Source organism: Aotus nancymaae, unplaced genomic scaffold, assembly GCF_030222135.1.
Source record: "Aotus nancymaae isolate 86718 unplaced genomic scaffold, 86718_ANA_hifiasm-v0.15.2.pri h1tg000011l, whole genome shotgun sequence".
Classification (NCBI taxonomy): domain Eukaryota; kingdom Metazoa; phylum Chordata; class Mammalia; order Primates; family Aotidae; genus Aotus; species Aotus nancymaae.
The window spans coordinates 42,828,238-42,852,963 of record NW_026988422.1 but is presented as its reverse complement, the minus strand read 5'-3'; the positions used below and the strand labels follow the sequence as shown (position 1 = coordinate 42,852,963).

The 24,726-nt window shown below is 44.5% G+C and overlaps 1 protein-coding gene across 1 annotated transcript in view; it reads left to right on the top strand.

Annotated features, from left to right (window-relative positions):
- Positions 1-194: 194 nt before the first annotated feature.
- The window catches only part of EHD4 (EH domain containing 4), a 76,665-nt gene continuing 52,133 nt past the window's right edge, over positions 195-24,726 (top strand). Inside the window, exons 1-2 of the mRNA XM_012462426.2 lie at positions 195-430; positions 19,543-19,719. Of these exons, the coding sequence (XP_012317849.1) occupies positions 195-430; positions 19,543-19,719 (413 nt within the window). The remainder of the gene's footprint in view (positions 431-19,542; positions 19,720-24,726) is intronic.

Genomic DNA, 24,726 nt, shown 5'->3' with positions numbered 1-24,726 from the left:
CAATCAGGAAGGACCTGAGAGAGCGCCTCTGAATAGTGAGCGAGCGCGCGTGACGTAACGGCCGAGGATTGGCTGTGGCAGCGCGAGGCGGGGCCGGGCTCGGGCGGCGGCTAGCGCGGCCGGGGCGACTCTGTGCGAGCCGGGGAGGGTCGAACCCGGAGCAGGGTCCCAGCCAAGCGTGGACTGGCGGCAGGATGTTCAGCTGGTTGGGGCGGCAGGCAGGCGGGCGCGATCGCGCCGGCGGCGCGGACGCGGTGCAGACGGTGACGGGCGGGCTGCGCTCGCTCTACCTGCGCAAGGTGCTGCCGCTGGAGGAGGCGTACCGCTTCCACGAGTTCCACTCGCCCGCGCTGGAGGACGCCGACTTCGAGAACAAGCCCATGATCCTGCTGGTGGGCCAGTACAGCACCGGCAAGACCACCTTCATCAGGTACGCCGCTGCCCCTCGCCCGGCCCCCGCCCGGCGCCGCCTTCGCCACTTGTGCGCAGCGGGCTGCCGCCTCCCGCCGCTGCCCCTCCCGGCGGGCGCGACCTCGGAGACCCCCTCCCTGAGCGCGGCGCCCGGTGCCCTCGGCCCCGCCCCGGCTGGCCGGCCGCGGGCGCTGGAGGGTCCCGGTGAACCCGCGCCCTGCGCACTCGGAGCCCTCTTTCCTTGCGGTTCGGAAGGCTTTGCTCCTGCTGGCCTTGTCCCGTCCCCTGGCCGGAGGCCCCAAGGGAGGGAGGGGCGCGAGCCAGAATCAGCATCTTCTGGACGCGGGAGTGACGCCTAGGGATGCAAATTGGGACAGAGGCGTGGGGTATCCGAATGGCTACAGAGTCCTAGTTAGAGAGTAAGCTCCCAGCACAGTGCCCGGCGCATAACTATTTATTGAACAAATGAATGGCAGCAGGAGAGGGTATCTCCCAGGCCCCCTTCCCTTGAGGTCTTTACGTGCCACCCCACAGTGTTCTGGGGAGGGGATAAAGAGGCCGCCTTCCTTCAGCTCGTGCACAGCCTTTAGTAGGAAATGAACTGCGGCGTGTAGCAGCCGCACCAGCCTGTGGAACTAAGGGGGAGTGTCATATTACTATTTGTTAGTTTCCATTTCTTAGGTGGGCCATTCCCTCCTCGCTCACCCTTGACAACTGAAAATATTTGTCATGCTTACCGTGTTTCCGAAAGCACACAATCACTGTACGTGCCCTGTGGTTCAAATCATATAGTTTCATCTGAATTTACTTTTGCTGGGAAATAATTTACACTAAAACAGATTGCTTTGTTAATCACCTGTTTTCTTTCTAAAGTAGCCAGCATAGTTAGGCTCACTTTTTTTTTTTTGGTAAGAAGACTTGTTTTTCTGACTTAAACCATGTATCAGTTGAAACAAAGTGCTAATCATTTAAGGTTTTGGTCCAGGGTTTTAGAAATTGTAACAATCTCTTCATCATTTGATGTTCAACAGGTGTTCAAAAAACTGCATCTATATTTGGATACATGCCATTTCTGTTAAGTAGCGACCTCTTTTTCTCCACTCCAGTGACCTAAATAGTTCCTACAAATAGAGTAATTGTCACTACAAGAAATATGTTAAATCCAGGCCTCTAGATACGTTGTAAATGAATTCTGCAAAGCAAATATACTGTGTGTTGAAATGTCGTTCTAGACAATAAATTAATTGTGAAGGAAGACTGAAGAAAGTAATTTCAAAATTGCTTTATTTGGTGCTTATGAACAAGACAAAAGTAGAATTAAATACATCACCCAGACACTCAAAATGAACCAAAGCTGTATTACAGTAACTGGCACCTTGAAAGATGACAAACAGATGTCACACTTAAGGTCCCAGTAATACTGACTAGTTTTTAGGTACTTGGGATAATAAATGGCCAAGTGGTACGCAGATGGGAAGCGGTACTGTTGAAACATACCAAGAAGGGTCTGTATTTTTGTAATTTAGTGGTGGCATGTTCCCACACCCTAGGCATTTCCTCCTATTTGTCTGCCGTGAGGTCCTTGTTGTGCCCAGGTGTCATCAGGGAGGGAGCTCCTTCAAGATACTGTGCCACTGTTTACAATAGCAAAGACTTGGAACGAACCCAAATGCCCATCAATGATAGACTGGATAAAGAAAATGTGGCACATATACACCATGGAATACTATGCAGCCATAAAAAAGGATGAGTTCATGTCCTTTGCAGGGAAACAGATGAAGCTGGAAACCATCATTCTCTGTAAACTGACACAAGAACAGAAAACCAAACACTGCGTGTTCTCACTCATAAGTGGGTGTTGAATGATTAGAACACATGGACCCAAGGAGGGGAACATCACACACCAGGGCCTGTTGGGGGGTGGGAGGGCTAGGGGAGTGAAAGCAGGGCGTGGGGGGATTGGGGAGGGATAACGTTAGGAGAAATACCTAATGTAGATGACAGGAGGATGGATGCAGCAAACCACCTTGGCATGTGTATACCTATTTAACAATCCCACACGATCTGCACATGTACCCCAGAACTTAAAGTATTTAAACAAAAAAGAGAGAGAGAGAGAGAGAGAGAGAGAGATGCTGTGCCAACCTGAAGTTAATGCAGCCCCCTCTCTGCCCCCATAGACTAGACAGCTAGCCAGCCTGATTATCAACTCATGGAAAGATGAATACAACTCACAGGAACATGAATTTATCTTTTGTATTTTTCCAGATTTCTCTCTCATTGCATTCTCACTCTTCTCTCTGTTTTATTATTTGGAGAAATTTGTGGAGTAACCACAGTTTTATGAAGGGTTCTGCGGTTTGACTCCTGGCAGCTACCTCATCCAAACTGGTCACTTCTCAGTAGGTGCTGGAGCCATGGGCCACCCTAGGGTGAGGGAGGAATCACCTTATCAGGAAGTCATTTGTTCTTGAGGCCTTCATCCAGCTAAGTGGCTTTGTTGTTAGGTGATGTACACAAGTAGACCCATGAGGTTAGAAGAAAATCAGTGTGGGCAGGAAGCTTGGTGAGGCCACAGGAGACCTGAATTGCTTTACTGATTGAAGCTAGGAGGAAGTGATTTAGCACCCGAGAGGAAATCCCCAAATGAAAGGGCAGCTACTCTGGAGACTTGTGCACTTGAAATTAAATATTACCCCAGACACTCAAAATGAACCGTGGATTCATCTTGAGCGGAAGGGTTGGCCCACGGCGCTCACCATCCTGGAGCCTGCCTTGGTTAGAACCTGGTTAGTGGTCTGCGTTGTTTGCTTCCAGCAATTGGGCACTAGAAGCTCATACTTGGCTGTGGGGTGCACTTAATCTACATAGCCATAGATTCTTATCTCCCTGGCTTCCTGCACGTTCCAAGAGGTCACTGATGACAGAACCTGTGCTGACATGCTGGGAAGCTTCTCTTATTGCTCTTGGCCCTTCTACCTTTGACGAGCAATGAAGAATTGGCCAGAGAAGGAGGGGAGATGGGCACTGGGGAAAGTGACCATGTCATCTTAGATACCGCACTAGCCAAGGAAGGGTGGATATTGAGCTCAGCTAGGCTTGTATCCAAAACACATTTCAAAGATTCCTCCAGAAAATCCCTGGGCCCAGGTGCTGTGAAGGAAGACATTTCCATTGAGAAAGTATGAAGCCATTTGAAATGAATTCAAAGTACACATTTTTAAGAGCTCCACTTTCTCCCTTCCTATGCTCTGTCTCCTCTCCCCAGAAAACTTATTCTAATCAGGGAAAAAGAGGAAAGTCACTCAAGAAACTATATAGGCTTTAAGAGGGTAGTGACCAGGGAAATAAGGAAAGAAAAGAAATAAAAGACTCCCAGACTGGAGAGAAAAAAGTAAAACTCTTTGCAGATGACATGATCTTCTACGTACAGAATCCTAAGAAACCACTTAAAAACTATTAGAACAAATAAACAAGGGTGGCAGGGTTGCAGGATACAAAATCATTATACAAAAATCAATCGTATTTCTATACACAAACAATGAACAATCCCAAAGTAAAATCAAGAAAACAGTTTTATTTCCAGTACCACCAAAAAGAATAAAATACCTAGGAATAAACTTAACAAAGGAGGTGTAAGACTTCTACACTGAAAACCATGAAACACTGTTGAAAAAAAGAAAGACCTAAATAAATGGAAAAATGTCCTGTGTTTATGGATTGGAAGATGTTAAGATGGCAGTACTCCCCAAACTGATTTACAGATTCAGTGTAATTCCTCTCAGAATCCTAGCTCCCTTTTTAGCAAAATCACAGACTGATCCTGTAATTCATGTGGAAAATCAAAGGACCCAGAACAGTCTTGAAAAAGAACAAAGTTTGGAGGACTCACAATTCCTGATTCAAAACTTAGTGCATAGCTACAGTAAACAGTTGATGTGGTACTGGCATAAGGGCAGACATATAGACCAATGGTATAGAATTGAGATCCCAAAGATAAACCCTCACATTTATGGTCAATTGTTTTGTTTTGTTTTGTTTTGTTTTGTTTTGTTTGAGACAGAGTCTTGCTCTGTTGCCCAGGCTGCAGTACAGTGGCACAATCTTGGCTCACTGCATCCTCCACCTCCTGGGTTCAAGCGATTATCCTGCCTCAGCCTCCCAAGTAGCTGGGATTACAGGCATGCACCACCACTCCCTGCTAATTTTGTATTTTTACAAAACTCCCGACCTCAGGTGATCCATTCACCTCCACCTCCCAAAGTGCTGGGATTACAGGTGTGAGCCACCATGCCAAGCCCTTTTTTTATTTTTATTTTTTGAGACAGAGTCTTGCTCTGTCATCCAGGCTGGAGTGCAGTGGCACAATCTCAGCTCACTGCACCTTCCGCCTCGTGGGTTCAAGCGATTCCCTGCCTCAGCCTCCCAAGTAGCTGGGATTACAGGTGCATGCCACCACGTCTGGCTAATTTTTCTATTTTTAGTAGAGACGGGGTTTCCATGTTGTCCAGGCTGGTCTCAAACTCTTGACCTCAGGTGATCCTCCCATCTTGGCCTCCCAAAATGCTGGGATTACAGGCATGAGCCACTGGACCCCTCCTGGTCAATTGATTTTTGAGAAGAGCATCAAGACAATTCAATGGGTAAAACAATAGTTCAACAAATGGTGCTAGGACAACTGGATAGCCACATGCAAACAAAATAGAGAATGACTGTTAGTGGGCGTGGCATTTCTCTTTGATGTGATGAAGTGTTCTGAAATTGGATAATGATATTGGTTGCACAACTTTGTGAATATACTAAAAACCAGAGTGCACCCTGTAAAAGAGTAAATTTTCTGGTATATGAATTATATCTCAATACAAAACCAAAACAATTCAGTCTTTCAACACTAAGCATCCTGTGATTTATTTAATTCTCATGATTCTGAAACTAGCGTTAGCCAAGTAATTTCTGCATCTACATGCAATAATTTAAAATAAAAATGGATTCCAGAAAGAAAACCAAGTGGAAATAAGCTAAAAGAACCCAAGGACAAAGGAACTAAAGAGTAAAGATGAGGGGCTGGGTGCAGTGGTTCACACCTGTAATCCTGACACTTTGGGAGGCTCAGGCTAGTGGATTGCTTGAGCTCAGGAGTTCAAGACCAGCCTGGGCAACATAGAGAGACCCCATCTCTACAAAAAGAAAAAGAAAAAAGAGTAAAGATGAGGGAAAAGGGAGTGAAAGTAGCCACCTCACAATCCCTGTATGGCTTTTCCCCTAGTATTCTTGTCAATGTATAAACATGTTCATTGTTCATAATACTCAAGTAGTTAAAATCAAGATATGATAAAAAATTTTAATAAAATTGTTGATACAGTAATTGTGTTTAAAATCTTTAAATAGGAACATTTAACTATAGTGTGTAATAGGGGAAAGGGGGCAGGGGTGCACATGTAAGGGTACAGACAAGGTTTATGGGCGGTATGAAGGATCCAGAAGTTGGAGTGGGCTGAGAGGGCAAAAACGCCTTGGACAATAAAAAGCCTTTTTTAGGTATGATTAAAACAAGAACAAGAATCAGGAAGTGATCAGCCTGCTGCTTGGGCTCTTGCTGCAATATTATCAGAAAGCAGAACTACGCAGCTTCCTCCTTTTCCTCCAAGAATATGCCCCAGAGATGGCAGAAGGAGCCCAGCTGTGTTCAAGAAGGGATTAAAACTGCAGGATGAGGAACTCTCTCAGGGCCTGCCACAGGCAAGGCCCAGGAAATCTCTGACTGGACACATGGATGAAAGAACTTGCAGTTGTGCTCAAAGAACTGCATTTGGTGACTTTTAAGAAATTGTGAAGAATATGAAAAGTATTGGAAAACTGGAAGCAGGCAGATGTTCCAGTGATGCTGACTTGGGAGTGTCAGCATTTAGTAGGCAACATCTGGGAAATAGAAGTCCTTGCACAGGACTTCTTAAGTGAGAGGAAGCAGAGCTTATGGAGACCCTGAGGGGAAAGTCACCAGAGAGGTGGGGTAATTGCCTGGAGAGTAGTGGCTCAGCGCTGTCTCAGAGCTCTTTAGGTTGCAAGTGACAGAAATCCAACAGAAAATGGCTTCAGTAAAAAGATAAGCAGGGAAATTAAGGAACAAAGGCCTGCTTCATTCCCTTGATAAGTTTCTAGACTCACTAATTAAGTAAAAGCGAAGTGAAAGCATCCACTAATAGGCAGCCTGGTTCGTCTATTTTTCAAGAAATAAAATCTCACACAGAAAAACGATGGGTCCTATTTAGTGGTTCTTACACTCATCCAGGCACTGGGGCTCCTGAAAATCAATCTGCTGTCCCAAATACTATACCCTTTACAGATCTCTCTGAAATATTGAGATATGTAATTTTTGCAGAAAATTACACTATATTTTCGATGTACGATATAAGATCACACCTACAGATGCTAGTGTTCATTTATTCAAATGATACTGATTTCAGGGTTGGGGCCAGCCGTCACAGAAAATAGTCAACAGGTCACCACAGCTCTGAGCGACAAGGGCTGTGACACTAGATACACAGGGTGGTGGGGGCATAGGAGGGACCCCTCATTCAGGCTTGCGGGTTGGAAAAGGCCTCCCTGAGGATGCAGCCTAAAAGCTGAGCCCTGAGGAATGAGCAGAGAATTAGCTGCCCGAAGAGGGCCAGGGAGTGAGGATGGAGAGGTGTCACCCATGCAGCCCCAGTTTCTGGGGTAACTGTGGGGAGTAGAGCCTTTCACTGAGATGGGGATCCAAGAAGAGGAAGATGGGGCATAATGAGAAGTTTAGATTTAGACCTGTCATGTTTGAGCGGACACCAAGGTGGCGATGTCCTGATGTCCTTGAGGGCTGAGATGTGGGTCTGGAGCTCAGGGGAATGAATATCTGGGCTGGTCTGTTGACTTGGGAGCGTCAGCATTTAGTAGCCAACATCTGGGAAATAGAAGTCTTTGACAGGACTCTAAGTGAGAGGAAGCAGAACTTGTGGAGACCCTGAGGGGAAAGTCACCAGAGAGATGGGGTACCTGGGAGGGTAGTGGTTCAGCGCTGTCTCAGAACTCTTTAGGTTGCAAGTGAAGAAATCCAACAGAAAATGCTTCAATAAAAAGATATGAACGTTTTCATGAACACCATCAGACCAGGATGTGGAAGCTTCAGGCTTGGCCAAGGACTGCAGGAGACACCAGGACTCTGTCTGCCGGCTCTGCGGCCCTCCTCATGTTGGCTTGCTTCTCAAGGGTGGGCAGGTGGCCACCTCCACATCCAGCCTTGAATTCTCTAGCTCAGCAGCCCCAGTAAAGGTCTTAGATTTGAGTCTCATTGGTTTGAGCCTGGCCATACGCCCATCCCTGAACCAATCCCTAGGGGTAGGGGAATGAGAGGTGGGGAGTGGGGAGGTCAGCCCCAACCACATGGCCTGAGAGCTGGGGAAGGCAGCTCCTGAGGATGCTGCTACTGAGAAAAGGGGATGTGAGGTGAGTAAAGCAACAATGACCCCCACAAAAGCCAAGAAGAGAGGTGGTGGTCAGTAGTATCAGATGCTTCCAGGAAAAGGACTGAAACAGAACCAGTGGATTAGCCTTCAGGAGCCAGGTGACCTTGGCAAGAGGTATGCCTTTGAGTGGTGATGACGGAAGCCAGATGGCAGTGGGTTGAGGAATGAGTGGGATGTGAGGCATCAAATTTTCAGCAGCTGGGCCTGGGGGAAGGAGGCCTGGGAGCAGGTATCACGAGGGTTTGAGTAAAGACAAGCACAACCTCAGCAGAATGAAAAGTGGACAGAAGGGAAACCATAGAGAGGGAGCAACTGGCATTTCAGAAGACACAGAGGAAACAAGACTTGGAGCAAAAGTCCTGAAGAGCAGGGCAGGGAGCTGCGGGCAGGCAGGGTGGTGGCACTGGCAGCTGCAGTCTGAGCAATGAGGCGCTGCAGGCCAGCATCTGGACCACTCGTCACATCTTCCACCTGACAAGCAGCAATGGAGTATTTGGAGAAAGGTTAAAGGGGGAAGGCTTTTCCCATCCCGACATTATCTTCCCTAACTCACATTCAGAAGCTGACTTCTAAAAGGCGTTCAGTATACTTTTCAAAACCTTGAACCAGAAGGTTGTGGTTCTTTCTGCTCGTGGCTGTGCATCAGAATCACTTGGAGGCCATTTGACACTGATTCCAGGGCCCCATCTCAGAACTCTTGAGTCAAAATCTCTGTGGGTCAGGCTCTAAAAGCTGTTTTTGTTTTTCTAAACTGTCTCTCAGAGTAATTCTTATACACCCTTCCCTAGGAAACATTTGGGAACTAGATGGAGGATTGGAAGAGGGATAGCCTCAACCCAGAAAAGGGAGGCTAACTTTGCTGAACTTTCCATCCGATCCAAACTCAATCTTTTCACATTTTTATCAGTGACTTAGATGAAGACATAGAAATCATGCTCACAAAAACTGATTATCTAATAAATATAATAAATGGGATTCTTTTTTACTTAATATGATATGATGAGCATTTTCTTATGTCATTAAATAGTCTTCAAAAATAACTTCAATGTCTGCATCTTCATCTATAGTACAGGTTGGAACGTTTAGGTTGTTTCTGTTTTTATGCTGTTACACATACTGTTGCAATGAACATAATGAACATTTTTGGCCATAAGTCTTTGTATTTCTAGTTTTTTTTTTCTTAGAATAGCCTAAGCATAAATTAGTGCCTCAATAAATACATATATTAAGAGGCTGGGCGCATCAGCTCATACCTGTAATCCCACCACTTTGGGAGGCCAAGGTGGACAAATTGCTTGACTCTAGGAGTTTGAGATCAGCCTGGGCAACATGGTAAAACCCCATCTCTACAAAAGAATGCAAAAATTAACCGGACATGGTGGTGCATGCCTATAGTCCTAGTTACCTGAGAAGCTGAGGTGGGAGGATCACTTGAGCCCAGGTGGTCGAACTTCAGTCTGGGTAACAGAGTAAGACCTTGTCTCAAAAAAAAAAAAAACAAAAAATATATATATATACATATATATATACACACACACACATACACATTTTTTTTTTTCAGGCTTGTATATATTCCTAAATCTATGTATCTAGGAAAATTTTAGGAAAGTTATTCCAAATTAGACACCAGAAATATGAGGATCACCATTTCACCAAACTGCTAGTAAAACTAATTAAAATTAATTTGATAGGAATAAAAACTTTTTTGAGACAGGGTCTTATTCTGTTGCCCAGGCTAGAGTGCAGTGATTCCATCATAGCTCAGTGCAGCCTCAAACTCCTGGGCTCAAGCAATCCTCCCACCTCAGCCTCTGGAGTAGCTGGGACTACAGATACATTGCACCACCACACCCACCAATTCTATTATTTTTTGCAGAGATGGGGTCTCTCTGCGCTGTCTAGGCTGGTCCCAAACTCCTGGGTTCAAGTGATCCTCACGCCTTGGCTTCCCAAAGTGCTGGGATTATAGGCGTGAGCCGTAGGGCACTCAACAGAAAAGAATTTAAGCTGGTTATTCTAGTAAAAATTTAAAAAAATAATTATTTTAATTTGCTTATTTCATACCAATGACATTGAACTTATATAATATAGTTGTCATCCATATTACTTTGTGAATTGTCTGTGAACTTTGTCCAATTTTCATTTGAAGTATTGGTCTTGTTCTTATAAATAAATTTAAATGTTTTTCTCAATAACAGATATCAATTTTTTGTCACAGTTGTAAAAGTTTTTTTGTTTTTCTAGTTTTAAATTTGCCTTGTAATTTTTGTAATATTTTTTCATATAGGTATATTTAATATTTGTGATCAAATCTAACAATTATTCCTCTTTCATAATGTCTTTTATTCTTTTTTGGTTAGAAAAAAATCCTTGTTTATCTTAAGACTCAGGAAATGTTCACTCATATTCTTTTTTCTTTTTTTTGAGACAGAGTCTCACTCTCACCCAGGCTGGAGTGCAGGAGTATTTTCTCGGCTCACTGCAACCTCCACCTTCCACTTCAAGCGGTTCTCATGCCTCAGCCTCCCAAGTAGCTGGGATTACAGGCATGAGCCACCATGCCTGGCTAATTTTTGTATTTTTTTAGTAAAGGCAGGGTTTCACCATGTTAAGCAGACTGGTCTCAAACTCCTGACCTCAAGTGGTCCGCCCGCCTTGGCCTCCCAAAGTGCTGGGATTACAGACGTGAGCCACCGTGCTCTGCCTATTTTTAAAATAGGCTTACTTTTTAAATATTTAACTTTTTAACCCACCTGGAAGTAAAATCTGTCTCAATTATATTTGTTGTGGGTTTTTTTTTTTTTTTTGGTCTTTTGTCATTTTCTAACACTATTATTAAATAATTCTACCTTTTTCTGCTATCACATGAGGCACCCTCATATGCTAAGTTATTAAATACTATATTGGGTCTGTTAGGACCTTTGTCTCTTGTCATTCTGTTTGTAAATTGTTATGCCAGCACCATAACATCTTAAATATTGTCCCTTTGAAATATTTTTTGGTAAGTTTAGCTCAAGACCCTTCTGCGCTCATTACTCTTTATTTTCCAAATGCTATCAGTCCTCATTTTCTGTCATTCTTTGAGAAGAACTTTCTTAGTTAGGTTCTTCAAAACAAAACAAAAATTCCCACTGGGATTCATTTGTACTGGAACTGCATTCTGTCTCTAAGTTACATTTTTGTATTTGCTCTTCCCAAGCAGCAGCTCAGCATTGCTTTGACTCAGACCTTTTTTACGTGCTTTGTAAAAGTGATTCATTTACTCATTCAGGTCCTATGGAGGTCTTATTATTAATGTATTAGGTATTTTATACTCTGTTGCTCTTGTGAATGGGCTTTTTATTTCTCTTATATTTGTTGGCGGGGTATTGCGGATATGTAAGGAAGCTACTGAGCTGTGCATTTTTGTTTTGTATCTGGTCATTTGACTCAAGAAGTTATTTTGACAGCTTTTCAGTAGATTCTCTTAGGTTTTCTAGATAGATAGCTGTATCAGTTATATTCGTGATTACTTTGTCTCCCCTTCTGTTCCATATTTCATAATACCAGAAAGTAGGCATTCATATCAAGCTTCTAATGATATGGCCTTTGTTATTTCACCTTAAGAGATCCTGTCAGCTGGTGGCTTCTTATCTATAAATTAATTGCATTAAGAAATTATCTGTTACTAGTTTTAAAAGGATTTCATTTAAGTGATTCTATTTGGGGAAAAATAGAATGGATATTGAGTTTGTTAGATGCTTTTTAGCCTTTTCCTTTAACCTATGTGCTGTGGAATACAGTTGTGGGAGATTATTCGTAAGTGTTCAAAGAAAATAAAAGGGTTCCATAGTCAAGTAACTTTGGGAAATGCTGTGTTCTATAAGCTCCTTATGATAATTTACAGTGCTCCCAGATCAAAGAGTTTACAAGCTGAAGTCTGTTGTCAGATTCCTAAATTACAAGTCACAGCATCAGAAACACTCAGTAAGTATTCATTGCACGAGCGAATGAAAGACTGGAAAAACAAATAGGACTATAAGAAACTGATTTGATTCCAGCAAACTTCCCCTCCCTTTCTTTCACCCTCCTCCCAAAATAGCACGGAAGGTGGAGTGAAGCAGCTTACAAGTAATGGCAGTAGGTAGACAGCAGTGTGCTTTCAAGCACATCTCAGCCCAGAATAGTGTAAATCCCATCCATGGCTGGAAAAATAGCCTGAGATGCGAACGGTTTTACCCAACAAATTCCAGTTTCTTGCTTCAATGGCCTAATGTCCATTCCCTTAGTAGGCCCAGCAGTTTCAAAGGTGACATCTGAACAAACAGTCCTAGTGATAGCATGTCAATGATTTAACTAAAGGAAAAATGAAAATAAAACTTAGTTTTCACACTTAAAATTTAAGTGAAGATCAGCCTAACTTAGCTTTTCAGTAATTCAGAGGAGACTTACTTTAAGTAGATGAGATGTTTGTTGAGGGATGTTTACCTCAGCATTATTTATAACAGCAAAAAAATGGAAAGCTACTTAAATGCCTAACAGTTAGGAAATGGCAAAATAAATTGATACATATTCAACTTAGAATAGTATGCAGCCATTAAAAATTTCATGTTTTCAAAGAATTTTTAATGGCATGAGGAAAAACTAATGGTGAAAAATCAAGATGCAAAATTGTTTAACTTTAATCTCAGTTTTATAAAGGAAAATTACATTTACTGAATGATGACTGGATGGAAATACATCAAAATGTTAAAAGCAGTCATTACCCAGTGTTAATGTGGTCTTCTGTAAGCTACTTAACTTGGCCATAAGCAGTTTTCTCCTCTGTAAACTAGGGATAAAAGTACCTGCTCCATAGGCAGTGAGGATGAAATAAGCTGAATGTGTGAAATGCATTACAAACTGTACAGTGCGGTTTCAGAGTAATCTGTCATTTGTTAGTATCTAGAAGTAGTGGTAGTGCAGGTCATACTGTTTTGCTAGAACATATTTATTTAACTTGGCCTATCTTATGAGACTTTGGAAGTAATAAATGCTTGATTCTCCCACTTATTTTTCCTGGAGTGAAACATGAGGATAGATTAAACAATAGAAACTGCTCTTTTTTCTTTTTTTAATTTTGAGATGGAGTCTCACTCCATCACGCAGGCTGGAGTGCAGTGGCACGATTTTGGCTCACTGCAACCTCTGCCTCCCGGGTTCAAGCGATTCTCCTGCCTCAGCCTCCTGAGTAGCTGGGATTACAGGCGGCCCCACACCACCACACCCGGCTAATTTTTGTGTTTTTAGTAGAGACAGGTTTTCACGTGTTGGCCAGGCTGGTCTCAAACTCCTGACCTCAGGTGATCTGCCCGCCTCAGCCTCTTAAAGTGTCAGGATTACAGGTATGAGCCACTGCGCCTGGCCAGAACCTGCTCTTAAAATATCTTTCCAGACTGAAATCAAATCAGAGTAGAAGTACCCACCCTTCCTTTTCATCCCTCTCCTAGTGAAATAGTGGATCAAGTAAGTATTATCAAGAAAAATATATTACATGAAACTTTCCAACACTTATTTTAAAAATGTTTCAGGCAATAGCAATGAATTGAACCCCCAGACTCCATGCACAGATGCCAAGGTATGCACAAACATATTTTAAGATTCCGTTTATCATCATACAAACCATTTCTTTAGATTTGGCTTGAGAATTTAAAAATAATGCTCATACAGCACTCAAAATGTATGTGCTATATTATTTTTTAAATCCTACATTTGTGTATTTGTTATGATTCACAGGACATGTTCCTGTAAACACTCCCAGTGGAACCTGACTCATCCTCTCAGGCTCTGATTTAGGGTGGGTGGTGTACTCACAAGACGAGTAAGAAATCTTTCATCTTAATAAACCACTAAACCTATCTGAGCCTTAGTTTCCTCATCTGTAAAATAGGGATAGAAATAGTACCTGCCCATAAGGTAATTAGGATGAAATGAGACTATTCACGTGAAGACTTTAGCATGTAACAAGTCCTCAAACGTTAGTTCTATTTCTTTAAAGTGTAATGCTTTGCCCACTACTCCAGGCACCTGTGTGACAGTCAAAATCCAGAGAATGCAGGATGAATATCCAGGGGAGTCAAAGTTTGAATATTGTGCCACTTAGATTTGTTTGGTTTTTATTCATTCTTAAGCTCATCTTTGAGAAGATGGTGCTTGGACATGTTGAGAGTATCTCCGTTTTCACTATCTCGAGAGTTTTTTTCTTCCCCTTGTCACAAATGATGTTCACTTCTTTTTTTTTTTTTTTTTTTTGAGTTGGAGTTTTGCTCTTGTTGCCCAGGCTGGAGTGCAGTGGCGCATCTCAGCTCACCATAACCTCCGCCTCCCAGATTCAGGCAATTCTCCTGCCTCAGCCTCCCAAGTAACTGGGATTAGGCATGTACCACCATGCCTGGCTAATTTTGTATTTTTAGTAGAGACGGGGTTTCTCCATGTTGGTCCAGCTGGTCTCAAACTCCCGATCTCAAGTGATCCACTTGCCTCAGCCTTCCAAAGTGCTGGGATTACAGGCGTGAGCCACTGCACCTGGCTGATACTCACTTCTATGAAGTTAAAAAAATAAAATCTAGCCTAAGCAATGAAAAAACAAAGACACCATCCATATATACTCTTGCATCAAAGTAGCTCTGTGAGCTTAGGCTGAAGCACTGGCAGCCAGCATGCCCCAAAGCCACTTGGATGAGTGAACTGGGGACCTCATCGGACCAGGACGAGGGGATATCAGGTCTCCTGTCCACCCCACCATCCCTTCCGCCCAGCAGCTTGGAATCCAAATGTCTGTACCTTTTTATGTGGATGACTTGGCTCGAGAACCTTGGAGCAATCACTGCTGGAATTGGCAGGCCTCTCCCAGAACACAGGAAAAGGGGAGCAAAGTGGAGCCAAGGACAAAAATCAAGTCTCCAAAGCACAGGATGCCTGTGGAGGGGCTAATCAGCTCTGAATCACGGTGGTCTTCCTGTGTCCTCTTGTTCCTTGAATTGTTGTTGCTGCAGATAACACTAGAGTCCCTGAACCTCATTGCTCTGGGAAGGCCTCTGAGGCACTCCCCCAGCGAGAAATGTCTAACACAGTTGATCAGCCTGTCCCGTGCGGCTGTGTGATTGACCCATTTATGCGCATTGCACCTCAGCATCAGCTCCGATTCTTCCCTTCCAGCTCTCTGTGAGTGGATCCATCACTTCATTCTCCCTTTTTCTATGTCAGGCACTTGGTGTCTTGGTTGTTCCAAGTTCCCTCACTGCACTGACATGCACCTGCCTACCCAGCAGTGTGACATAAATGCATCTGAGTTTCAGCAATACCCCAGTGAAAAATGTCTTCAGGACAATCAGCTTAGAGTGTCTTATGTCAACTCAGGGGTCTGCCAGGCCCTGCTTAGAGCACCAGGGAGCTGGGGGCAATGTGGGACCCCAGGGTGATGGTGCTGTGCCTGGTGTAAGAGCAGAAGCCTGGGGCCAGGAGAAAAGGGCTGCAGGTTCTGGGTCCTGTGTGGCCACCCTGTGTGATTACTCGTGAGTTCAACCAGCAACAAGCCACGTTCCTGTGTTAACCTTCAGTCTTGTCACTTGTAAAGATAAGAGGCTGAATCAAATCATTCCTGCCAGACTTCCAGGTTCTAGTACTGAGTATATAGACCATGCCCTGCAGGAAATGACCACCCAAGTGAGGAGAGGAAACAGGGCTTCAAATAACACCAGCATGACCTGTTAGAGGTCAAGCTCTGCAAGACCCCCATTTTAGATTGTTATTTATTTATTTATTTAGAGACAGGGTTTCACTCTGTCACCCAGGCTGGAGTGCAGTGACATGATCACAGCTCACTGCAGCCTTGACCTCCCTGAGCTCGAGTGATCCTCCCACCTCAGCCTCTTAAGTAGTTGGGACTATAGGTGCACACCACCACACCTGGCTAATTTTTGTATTTTTTTGTAGAGATGGGGTTTCTCCATGTTGCCCAGGCTAGTCTCAAACTCCTCACCCTGCGGCCTCTCAAGCTGGGATTATAGGCATGAGCCACTGCTCCCAGCAAGACCCCCATTTTAAAGGCTTCTAACACATGGTGTCAAATTGCTTTTTTTTTTTTTTTGAGGTGGAGTCTTACTTTGTCACCCAGGCTGTAGTGCAGTGGCAGGATCTCAGTTCACTGCAACCTCCGCCTCCCAGGTTTAAGCAATTCTCTGCTTCAGCCTCCCAAGTAGCTGGGATTACAGGCAGCTGCCACCACGCCTTGCTAATTTTTGTATTTTTAGTAGAGATTGGGTTTCACCATCTTGGCCAGGCTGGTCTTGAACTCCTGACCTCGTGATCCACCTGCCTCACCTTCCAAAGTCCTGAGATTAGAGGCGTGAGCCACTGCGTCTGGCCTGTCAAATTGCTTTTTAGTGAAGTTCGAGCAGCATATTCTCCCACCAACATACATAAGGGTATTTACCTCACAGGACCCTTGCCAGCATTGATGATTCTGAGTTTTTAAAAATTTGTTAATATGCTGTGTCATTACTGGTATGTCTTTGATAGTGAAGTTGAACACTGAATGTTAACTTTGTATTATCAAAGTATTACTAAACAAATTGATAATGCAAAAAATAATTTGTTGTTAAAGTTCTGTCTGGTAGGGTTGCTACTTAGGAAACTCTAGCTTCTTTTACAATATAAACTTGAAAGTAGGAAACATCTGCTCTTCTTTAAACAATTTTTTCATTTCTGTTTTTCCTTGAAACCCCTGTTATTTCAAAGGTAGTGGGATTTTCTGTACTTGTATAGAAATGAAACATCAGAAAGTAATTCAGGCACTCCTTGACCGTGATGGCTGACTTCAGCACCTGTGCCGTGTGAGTGATTGTCCGTATGCTCACTTTCCTGGCTGGAGTCTGGAGGGCCTCCTCCTGGCCAGGCTTGGTGAAGGTACCAAGAAGGGGCATGTTGCCATGAGCCACCCGAGATGGAGCTCCACACCAAACTCTTCCCCCAAGAGGACATGCTGCAGTTCTCGTCTGAGTCGTTCCTTTTATCAGTGTGCGTGACCCTTTTGTAGGCCATCTCAGCCAGTCCAGCACTGCTGTTAGCACTGATTCTGTAGAAAAGTGCCTGTCAAGTTTCAAACCCACTCCCACACCTCACATTTTCGTGAATTGAGAACCATCTGTGCAGGGAGCCGTGGCGACACTGGCTGCTGTTCTCCCGAGCCCGTCTCTCCCTAGCAGTCTCCCTCCCCTCTTTCAATGTCTCCTGTAGCCTCCAGGCAAAGCCTCCTCCAGGCCACAGGGCATAAAAATCAGACTGGACGGTGAGGGGAGGCAAGTGTGTGATCTGGCTTTGAATTCCAGCCTCGCTGCTGAATGACTTCACACTTGAGATCCCAGCGGAGCTGTAAAACCTCAATTCCACATTCATGTGGGTATATGGAGTCCACACGCTCTAGATACACTCCACCAGAGGCTGGAGTATCACAGAGTAGGCCATGCCCTCGCAGTAGCTTTTACCAGTATTTCTCAGATTCATATGGAATGTATAAGAACTGATCAACATGAACATTTCTAGTCTATTAGGGACACAAAGGTTTGTTTTTGTTTGTTTGTTTGTTTTTGAGACGGAGTCTTGCTCTGTCACCCAGGTTGGAGTGCAATAGGGTGATTTCCACTCACCACAACCTCTGCTTCCTGGGTTCAAGCAATTCTCCTGCCTCAGCCTCCAGAGTAGCTTGGATTACAGGCGTGCGCCACTATGGCCAGCTAATTTTTTGTATTTCTAGTAGAGACGGGATTTCACCATGTTGGCCAGGTTGGTCTCGAACTCCTAACTTCAGCCTTGGCCTCCCAAAGTGCTGGGATTACATGCTTGAGCCACTGCGCCCAGCTGACACAATGGTTTTGATTGAGAAACGTTTGAAGATTTTACAAATTAAATCTGAACACATTTCGAAATGGTAGCACCTCCTGAACCCAGCTTTCCTCCAGGGAGAGTAGGGAGAGATGGCCCTTATCATCAGGGTGGCCAGAGGACTTCAGGGAGCTAGTGTGGAGAGCTCTTCCCCTCACGTGAGAGGAAATGGGGTCCTCGTGCCTCATGCCCACTGCCACACCCTGGAATGATGCCCTGAACTTTGCTTTGCTCTTCACCCCAAGCAAACCACTAGCTGAAGGCCATTTCTGAAGATGGTGCAAGTTCTGGAATCTGACTGCTTGCGTTCCATTTCCACTCAAACGTCCACTGTGTGACCTTGGGCAAGCCGCTTGGCCTCTCTGATGCCTCAGTTTTCCCATCTGTAAATAAAATGAGGATAATGTCATCATCCACCTCAGAGCATGAAGTAAAACAATATAGAAGGCTCGGTGCCATACCAGGAATATAGCAAACACTCAGCAAATGCTGCATGCTATTAGCAGATATTTTTTTCTCTAAATTTAGAGATAAAAGATATCATCAGATAGAGTCACTCTAAATTTAGAAGACATCTTTTAATGGTGTATCTATTCTGGGATGCCACAACTTCACAGAAACGTAGAAACTTTGGATGAAGTTAAAACTAGCAATGACATCAATTAAAGGTTTAGAGTATAGCCCATTAAGATTGCTAAACAATTTCAGTTTTAGGCCAGGCATGGTGGTTCATGATGCCTGTAATCCCAGCACTTTGGGAGGCCAAGGTAAGTGGATGGCTTGGGCCCAGGCATTCAAGACCAGCCTGGGCAACATGGTGGAACCCTATTTCTACAAAAAATTAGCCAGGCGTGGTAGTGTGTGCCTGTAGTCCCAGCCACTTTGGGAGGCTGAGGTAGGATGATTGTTTGAGCCCAGATTGTACCACTGCACGCCAGCCTGGGCAACAGAGCAAGACCCTGTCTCAAAAAAAAAAAAAAAAAAAAAAAAATTCAGTTTTGTTTACATGGAAAACATAGATCTAAATGATGGCTTAATTTATCATTGTTATAAAGATGGAAAAATTGTGTTTGGCATTTGATAGCATTCGGTGCTTTTTTTTTTTAATTCATTTTTTTCTAATAGCCAGCATAGAGAAGCAGCTTTCGGTGCTTTCTCTCTATCCCTGGAAATAGTCACAGATTGTGGGCTTACATTGAATGGGTCAGGACTTTTTAGAAACAAAGAAATAGTGTGGGACCAAATAGATTGTTAGTTGCAGGAGTGGAGAGCTACAGAAAGCTGTGCAGGTTTTTGCCTTGAGCCCCTTCAAGGCTTATAAGGCAAAGGTCACCTTCCTGGTGTGGTTGGGACGTGGCTCTACCCTCATCATCTCAGACACCTTGCAGGCCCCACAAACAAGTAATTGCAGTACACACGGTGAGCACCACACTGGCGGCAGGCACGGGGTACCCAGGGACCACAGAAGAGGCGTACCCACATGCAGGTCAGGGAGGCTCCCCTAAGGGGGCTGAGCCTGAGCAGAGCTTCCAGGCGGCACAGGGCTTGCGCCGTACGCTTCTCTTGAGGTAGCGTCTGTTGCATCAACAGAAATGCAAATGAGGATTGCTGTACTTTTCTTGGGGCTTATGTTTCTATGTTTTTAAATGATTATGTAAAACATTGGTAATCCCAGGCAGCTTTCTGGCCTCTGACAAGATGCTAAGCTTTCTCTTCTTCTTCCCTCTCCCAGATACCTACTGGAGCAGGATTTCCCAGGCATGAGGATTGGCCCGGAGCCCACCACTGACTCCTTCATCGCCGTGATGTACGGAGAGAATGAGGGCAGCACCCCAGGGAATGCTTTAGTCGTGGACCCCAAAAAGCCATTTAGAAAGCTCAGTCGCTTTGGAAATGCTTTCCTGAATCGGTAAGGACCAGCAAGCTGCCATCTTTGGTCAGGCTGTTTAAACCTTTTCTTTGAATTACTGGCAATTACATATAAAGGTTCAAGCACAGAATAGAGTGTCTGCTCTAGAAGTCAGAAAATATGTTCATCATATGAAGATATTTGAAAGACTATCATAGGAAATGATCATTTATGCCTATTCTGGGTAACTTGGGAGTGCAGAGCTAAGGCCCAGGATTGGACGTTATAAGGCTGCACAGGGCCAGGTGCGTGGCTCGGGCCTGTAACCCAGCACTTTGGGAGGCCAAGATGAGAGGATTGTTTGAAGCCAGGAGTTTGAGACCAGCTTGGGCAACAAAGTGAGACCCTGTCTCTGCAAAATATTTAAAAAGTTAAAAAATAAAAAGGCTATACAATATAAGGAACAAATTTCTAATAATTTGAGCTGCACAGAAATGGATTAGATTGCCTCGTGAGGCAGTGAGCTCCCTGTCAGCAGCCGTGTTAAGCGCTGGCTAGACGGCCACCTCTCAGGCATGGTGCACTGGGCCTCAGTCAGAGAGCTTTGCCTAGAGGACCTTAAGCTTCACCTGACACTCGGGTTTTATCTGCTGACTCTGGGACAGGTCCCCTCACCTCCCTGCCTGTCCGTTTTTCTTCTCACTCCCAGCTTTGAGTTGTTTCCTTAATCATCAGAGCAGGGCTGAGGAAACAGACCAAAAAACACAAAAAGCTGATTATGTTATGTGGTCTTTTTTTTTTTTTTTGAATGGGAGACGGAGTCTCACTCCGTCTCCCAGGCTAGAGTGCAGTGGTGTGATCTCTGCTCACTGCAACCTCCACCTCCCGGGTTCAAGCGATTTTCCTGCCTCAGCCTCTCAAGTAGCTGGGATTACAGGCAAGTGCCAGCTAATTTTTGTATTTTTAATAGAGATGGGGTTTCTCCTTGTTGGCCAGGCTGGTCTCAAACTCCTGACCTTAGGTGATCTACCCGCCTCTGCCTCCCAAAGTGCTGGGATTACAGGCATGAGCCACCACGCCCGGCCTATGTGGTCATTAGTTTATAGATGTAAGGTTGTGGGATCACTGAGGTTCTGCCTTACTTGGAGATGTGTTTTATTTGTACTCCTCCCATAACCTTTAATTAGAGTTCCCAGTGAAACCGAGGGCTGCTGGGGGTCGGGAAGACAGGCCGGCTGGTGCTCTTGGCTGCAGTCCTGGATCTGCTTTCCTTCCTCCCTCCTATTTGCTACCCCTAGCCTTCGTGTAATGCTTTTCTCTTTTTTCCTGTCATCCCCCTCCCACCTCTCTGTTTCCCTCTTTCCTGGGTCTAGCTTTCATGTGGCTGATTTAGGGGAGTGGATTGTAGGAGGCATAGAGCTAGGGTCATCTGAGCCTCTCTAGGGAGAGGAAGTGGGATTAGCGCTGACAGACAACATCTTCTTTCTAGAAGTTTTTAAAAATAGGAATGGATCCTCCCAGCTGACTGCTGTCCTCCCAAAGGCTGAAGCACCTCATGGCGCAACTCCAGGGGCACCATTCACATGGACTGTGGAATGAATGATGTGCTAGATGTGCTAGATGCTGTGCACTGGCTCTGCCAAGGGCTGTGCAGGCCCCCTCGCAGGTGCCATCTGTGAAAATGGAACTCTCTGGGGAGCTGAACTCTTCTTTAGGGGCTTTTTGATGCTCCTATTGCAAATCAAAGAAAGCACCCAGGGAACTTGGCAGTGGGATGAACAGAAATGTGCAGGTGATGTGAATGGAGTCCCAGAGAAGTTCCATGATATTATTGATGGTGATAGGAACACTGTCCAGTTGATTTTTCCAAACTGCAGGGCTGTCTTTTCTAGGAGGAGTTTACTCTTCAACTCTAGAGCTGCCTTGGTTTGATACCAGAGTGCCTGTGGGAGCGGAAGTTGAGCCCTGGGTGGGAGAACCCCAGAGAGTCATCTCTCTGGATCTCTCAGCACAGAGTAGCCCAGGGTAGAGGGGAAGTGGACCAGAAGGGGAGGCCCCAGAAAGTGCAAGGCACAGAATCCGTCTCTGTGGAAGGCTTTGCTGGGGTCCTCTGGTTTCATTGCCTCTGCCCTTTATCTGAGGCTCTTTTTGCCCAAAAAAGGCTTAATGAAATAAACTGCCACTTTTTTCACATTCCCACTTAGTGAAGTCTTTATTCACAAGCAAGAAACCAGGAAGAATGGTTATTGGCTTGTTTTATTTTGGCAAATGATTTACTTTCCTAACAAAAAAATATTTTGTTTTTTTTTTCAAATCCCAAGCACATGACAGATGAGTACAGAAAAGTTTTTAGGAACGATTTTGAATGACAAAGCTCATGTCTCAGAATTTAAAACTTGGTGAAAATAATCCATGCCTTATAAAAGCAAGTGTCAATTGAATTCAGAATAATATATAGAAAAATAATAGCAAATAATTATATGGCATTGGCTGGGTGCGGTGACTCACTCCTGTAATCCCAGCACTTTGGGAGGCCAAGACGAGCAGATCACCTGAGGTCGAGAGTTCGAGACCAGCCTGACCAACATGAAGAAACCCCGTCTGTATTAAAAATGCAAAATTAGCTGGGCGTGATAGGGAGCCTGTAATCCCAGCTACTCAGGAGACTGAGGCAGGAGAATCGCTTGAACCTGGGAGGTAGAGATTGCAGTGAGCCAAGATCATGCCACTGCACTCCAACCTGGGCAACAAGAGCAAAACTCCATCTCAAAAAAAAACCAATAATAATTATATGGCATTTGTGTGTCAGGTTCTGTTCTAGACTTGTATATTAGCTTTAAATCCTCAAAGAACCCCTGTGACATGGTGCTACTGTTATCTTCAATGTAAGGGGAAGAATCAAGGCATAAAGACATTACTTTAATTTCAGGAGGGGGTCACTCCACCAATAAGATCAGTGCTGGGATTGGAACTCAGGCCAGCTGACGAATAGTATGATATTCGGACTGGGACTCACTGCCCAATGCCCCCTATTTAACTTGTAAAGCTGTCCCTAATATAGCCCTCTAGTAATGATGATGAAGATGACAGTGATTATGTCCCAAGTCATCATTTACATAATTTTATGTACATTATTCTTTCGGGGTTGATAACACAGACAATACTGTGGCCAATCTACAGATGAAAAAGCAGAAAGCAAAGACATGACTTACTCAGGGAGAGGCCATCAGGAAGAGGCAGAGAGGGGACTGGAATCCAGGCTTCCCCTTGTCCTCTGTCCCCCACCCCACACCTCTGCTCAGCACCAGCCAAGAGGAGTTTCTGTCTTCTAGCCACGTGTGTGTCAGGCTCATGTGTAAAGGATATGCCTCATATAAACTCATAGCTATTTAAGAGTAAACAGCCTGATTAAGTAGCATCCACAGGACAGCGCCACTGCGTCACACAGCAGTTATTTAAGAAAGAGTCAATTAGTTAGGGCGTTCAAATGTGTGTACATAATTATAACTTCCCTCTGGGAACAGCACAGGGTTAGCTCTAGAGGCAAACTTCTTTTCACATAGCATACTTCTCTGGGAACTAGGTCAAAATGTAACACCTAGTCAAGAGAATTGTTTGTTTTCATGGAGAACTTTCTCCCCCAGGCAGCCACACCAGAATCTCTCTGGGACAGGTCATCATTACCTGGCCTTCTACTTAAGGAGTATCGGCTTGGGCATCAGCCCCCAGGGGCATCTTTAAAAGAATTAAGTACCACGTGATACCTGGAGGGTGACAATACCCTCCGCCATTAAGCAAACCTGTAGAGCCTGAGTCTCAGCCTCCAAGGTTGGTTTCTAAGGAGCGACAAGGGGTCTATGGTGCATTTCTGAGAAATGAAGATAAAATCCTACAAAGGTTTATATTAGAGAAATTCCATACTTGAATAATAAAAGGAGTTTAGTGTGGAACATGAAGAGTTCTGTGGCAACGGTGTTAGTGGGACATTCTGAAACTCTAGCAGACTGCTGTAGTCAGGAGGAATTCCTCAGTGGTCCATCTGGGAGCGGCTCTGGGGAGGTACTTGTTGACGTTCCAGAGTTTGCTCTCAGGAAGCAGTTGCCCCCCACAGAGGAGGAGACAGCCAAGAGCACCCAGAGCATTGGGTCCTCTGAGAGGCCAGGGTACTTGGATCAGTTTAAGAAGTGCCAGGCATTGGGGTCTGACATTCCACTGTCAGTCTGCTTTTGAATAAGATATTATGTTATTCCTCAATCTGCTTTGCTGAAAAATGGGAATATATATATATTCAAATTCAGTTAGCTACAGACATTTTTAGTCTAGGATCTAGTATTATTTTAAATTGTTATCTTCCACAGAAGAAATTCTTAATCTCATGTACTTCTTCATTGCCTCTGTTTCTTTTTGAAAAATAACTTGAATCACTGGCTCTGGGAATTAAAATTTTGAAACTTCCTTTTGAGCTGAAGGGATGTGAACAGCTCTTCCCGGGCTTGGTCATTTTAGCTAAGCCTGAGGATGGTGATGATAAATAATCACTGTCTTATGTGCGAGTGGTGATTCACCCATCATAAAATACACAGGGGTATTATTGGGCTTGTACTCCATTTGTTACTTCTGTGTTTGTAATGAAGTGAGGCTTCATTCAGTTTAGTTTTTGAGTTTTAAAATTTTTTTTTTTGAGACTAAGTTTCACTCTTGTCACCCAGGCTGGAGTACAGTGGCTCAATCTCAGCTCACTGCAACCTCCACCTCCCAGGTTGAAGTCATTCTCCTATCTCAGCCTCCTGAGCCTGAGTAGCTGGGATTACAGGCACTTACCACCATACCCAGCTGATTTTTTTAGTAGAGATGGGGTTTCACCATGTTGACCAGGCTGGTCTTGAACTCCTGATCTCAGGTGATCCACCTGCCTCGGCCTCCCAAAGTGCTGGGATTACAGTGTGAGCCACTGTGCCTGGCCAATTTTTTTATTTTTTCATACAGGGTTTCACTCTGTTTCCCAGGCTGGAGTGCAGTGACACGATCACAGCACACTGCAGCCTTGACTTATGCTCCAGCAGTCCT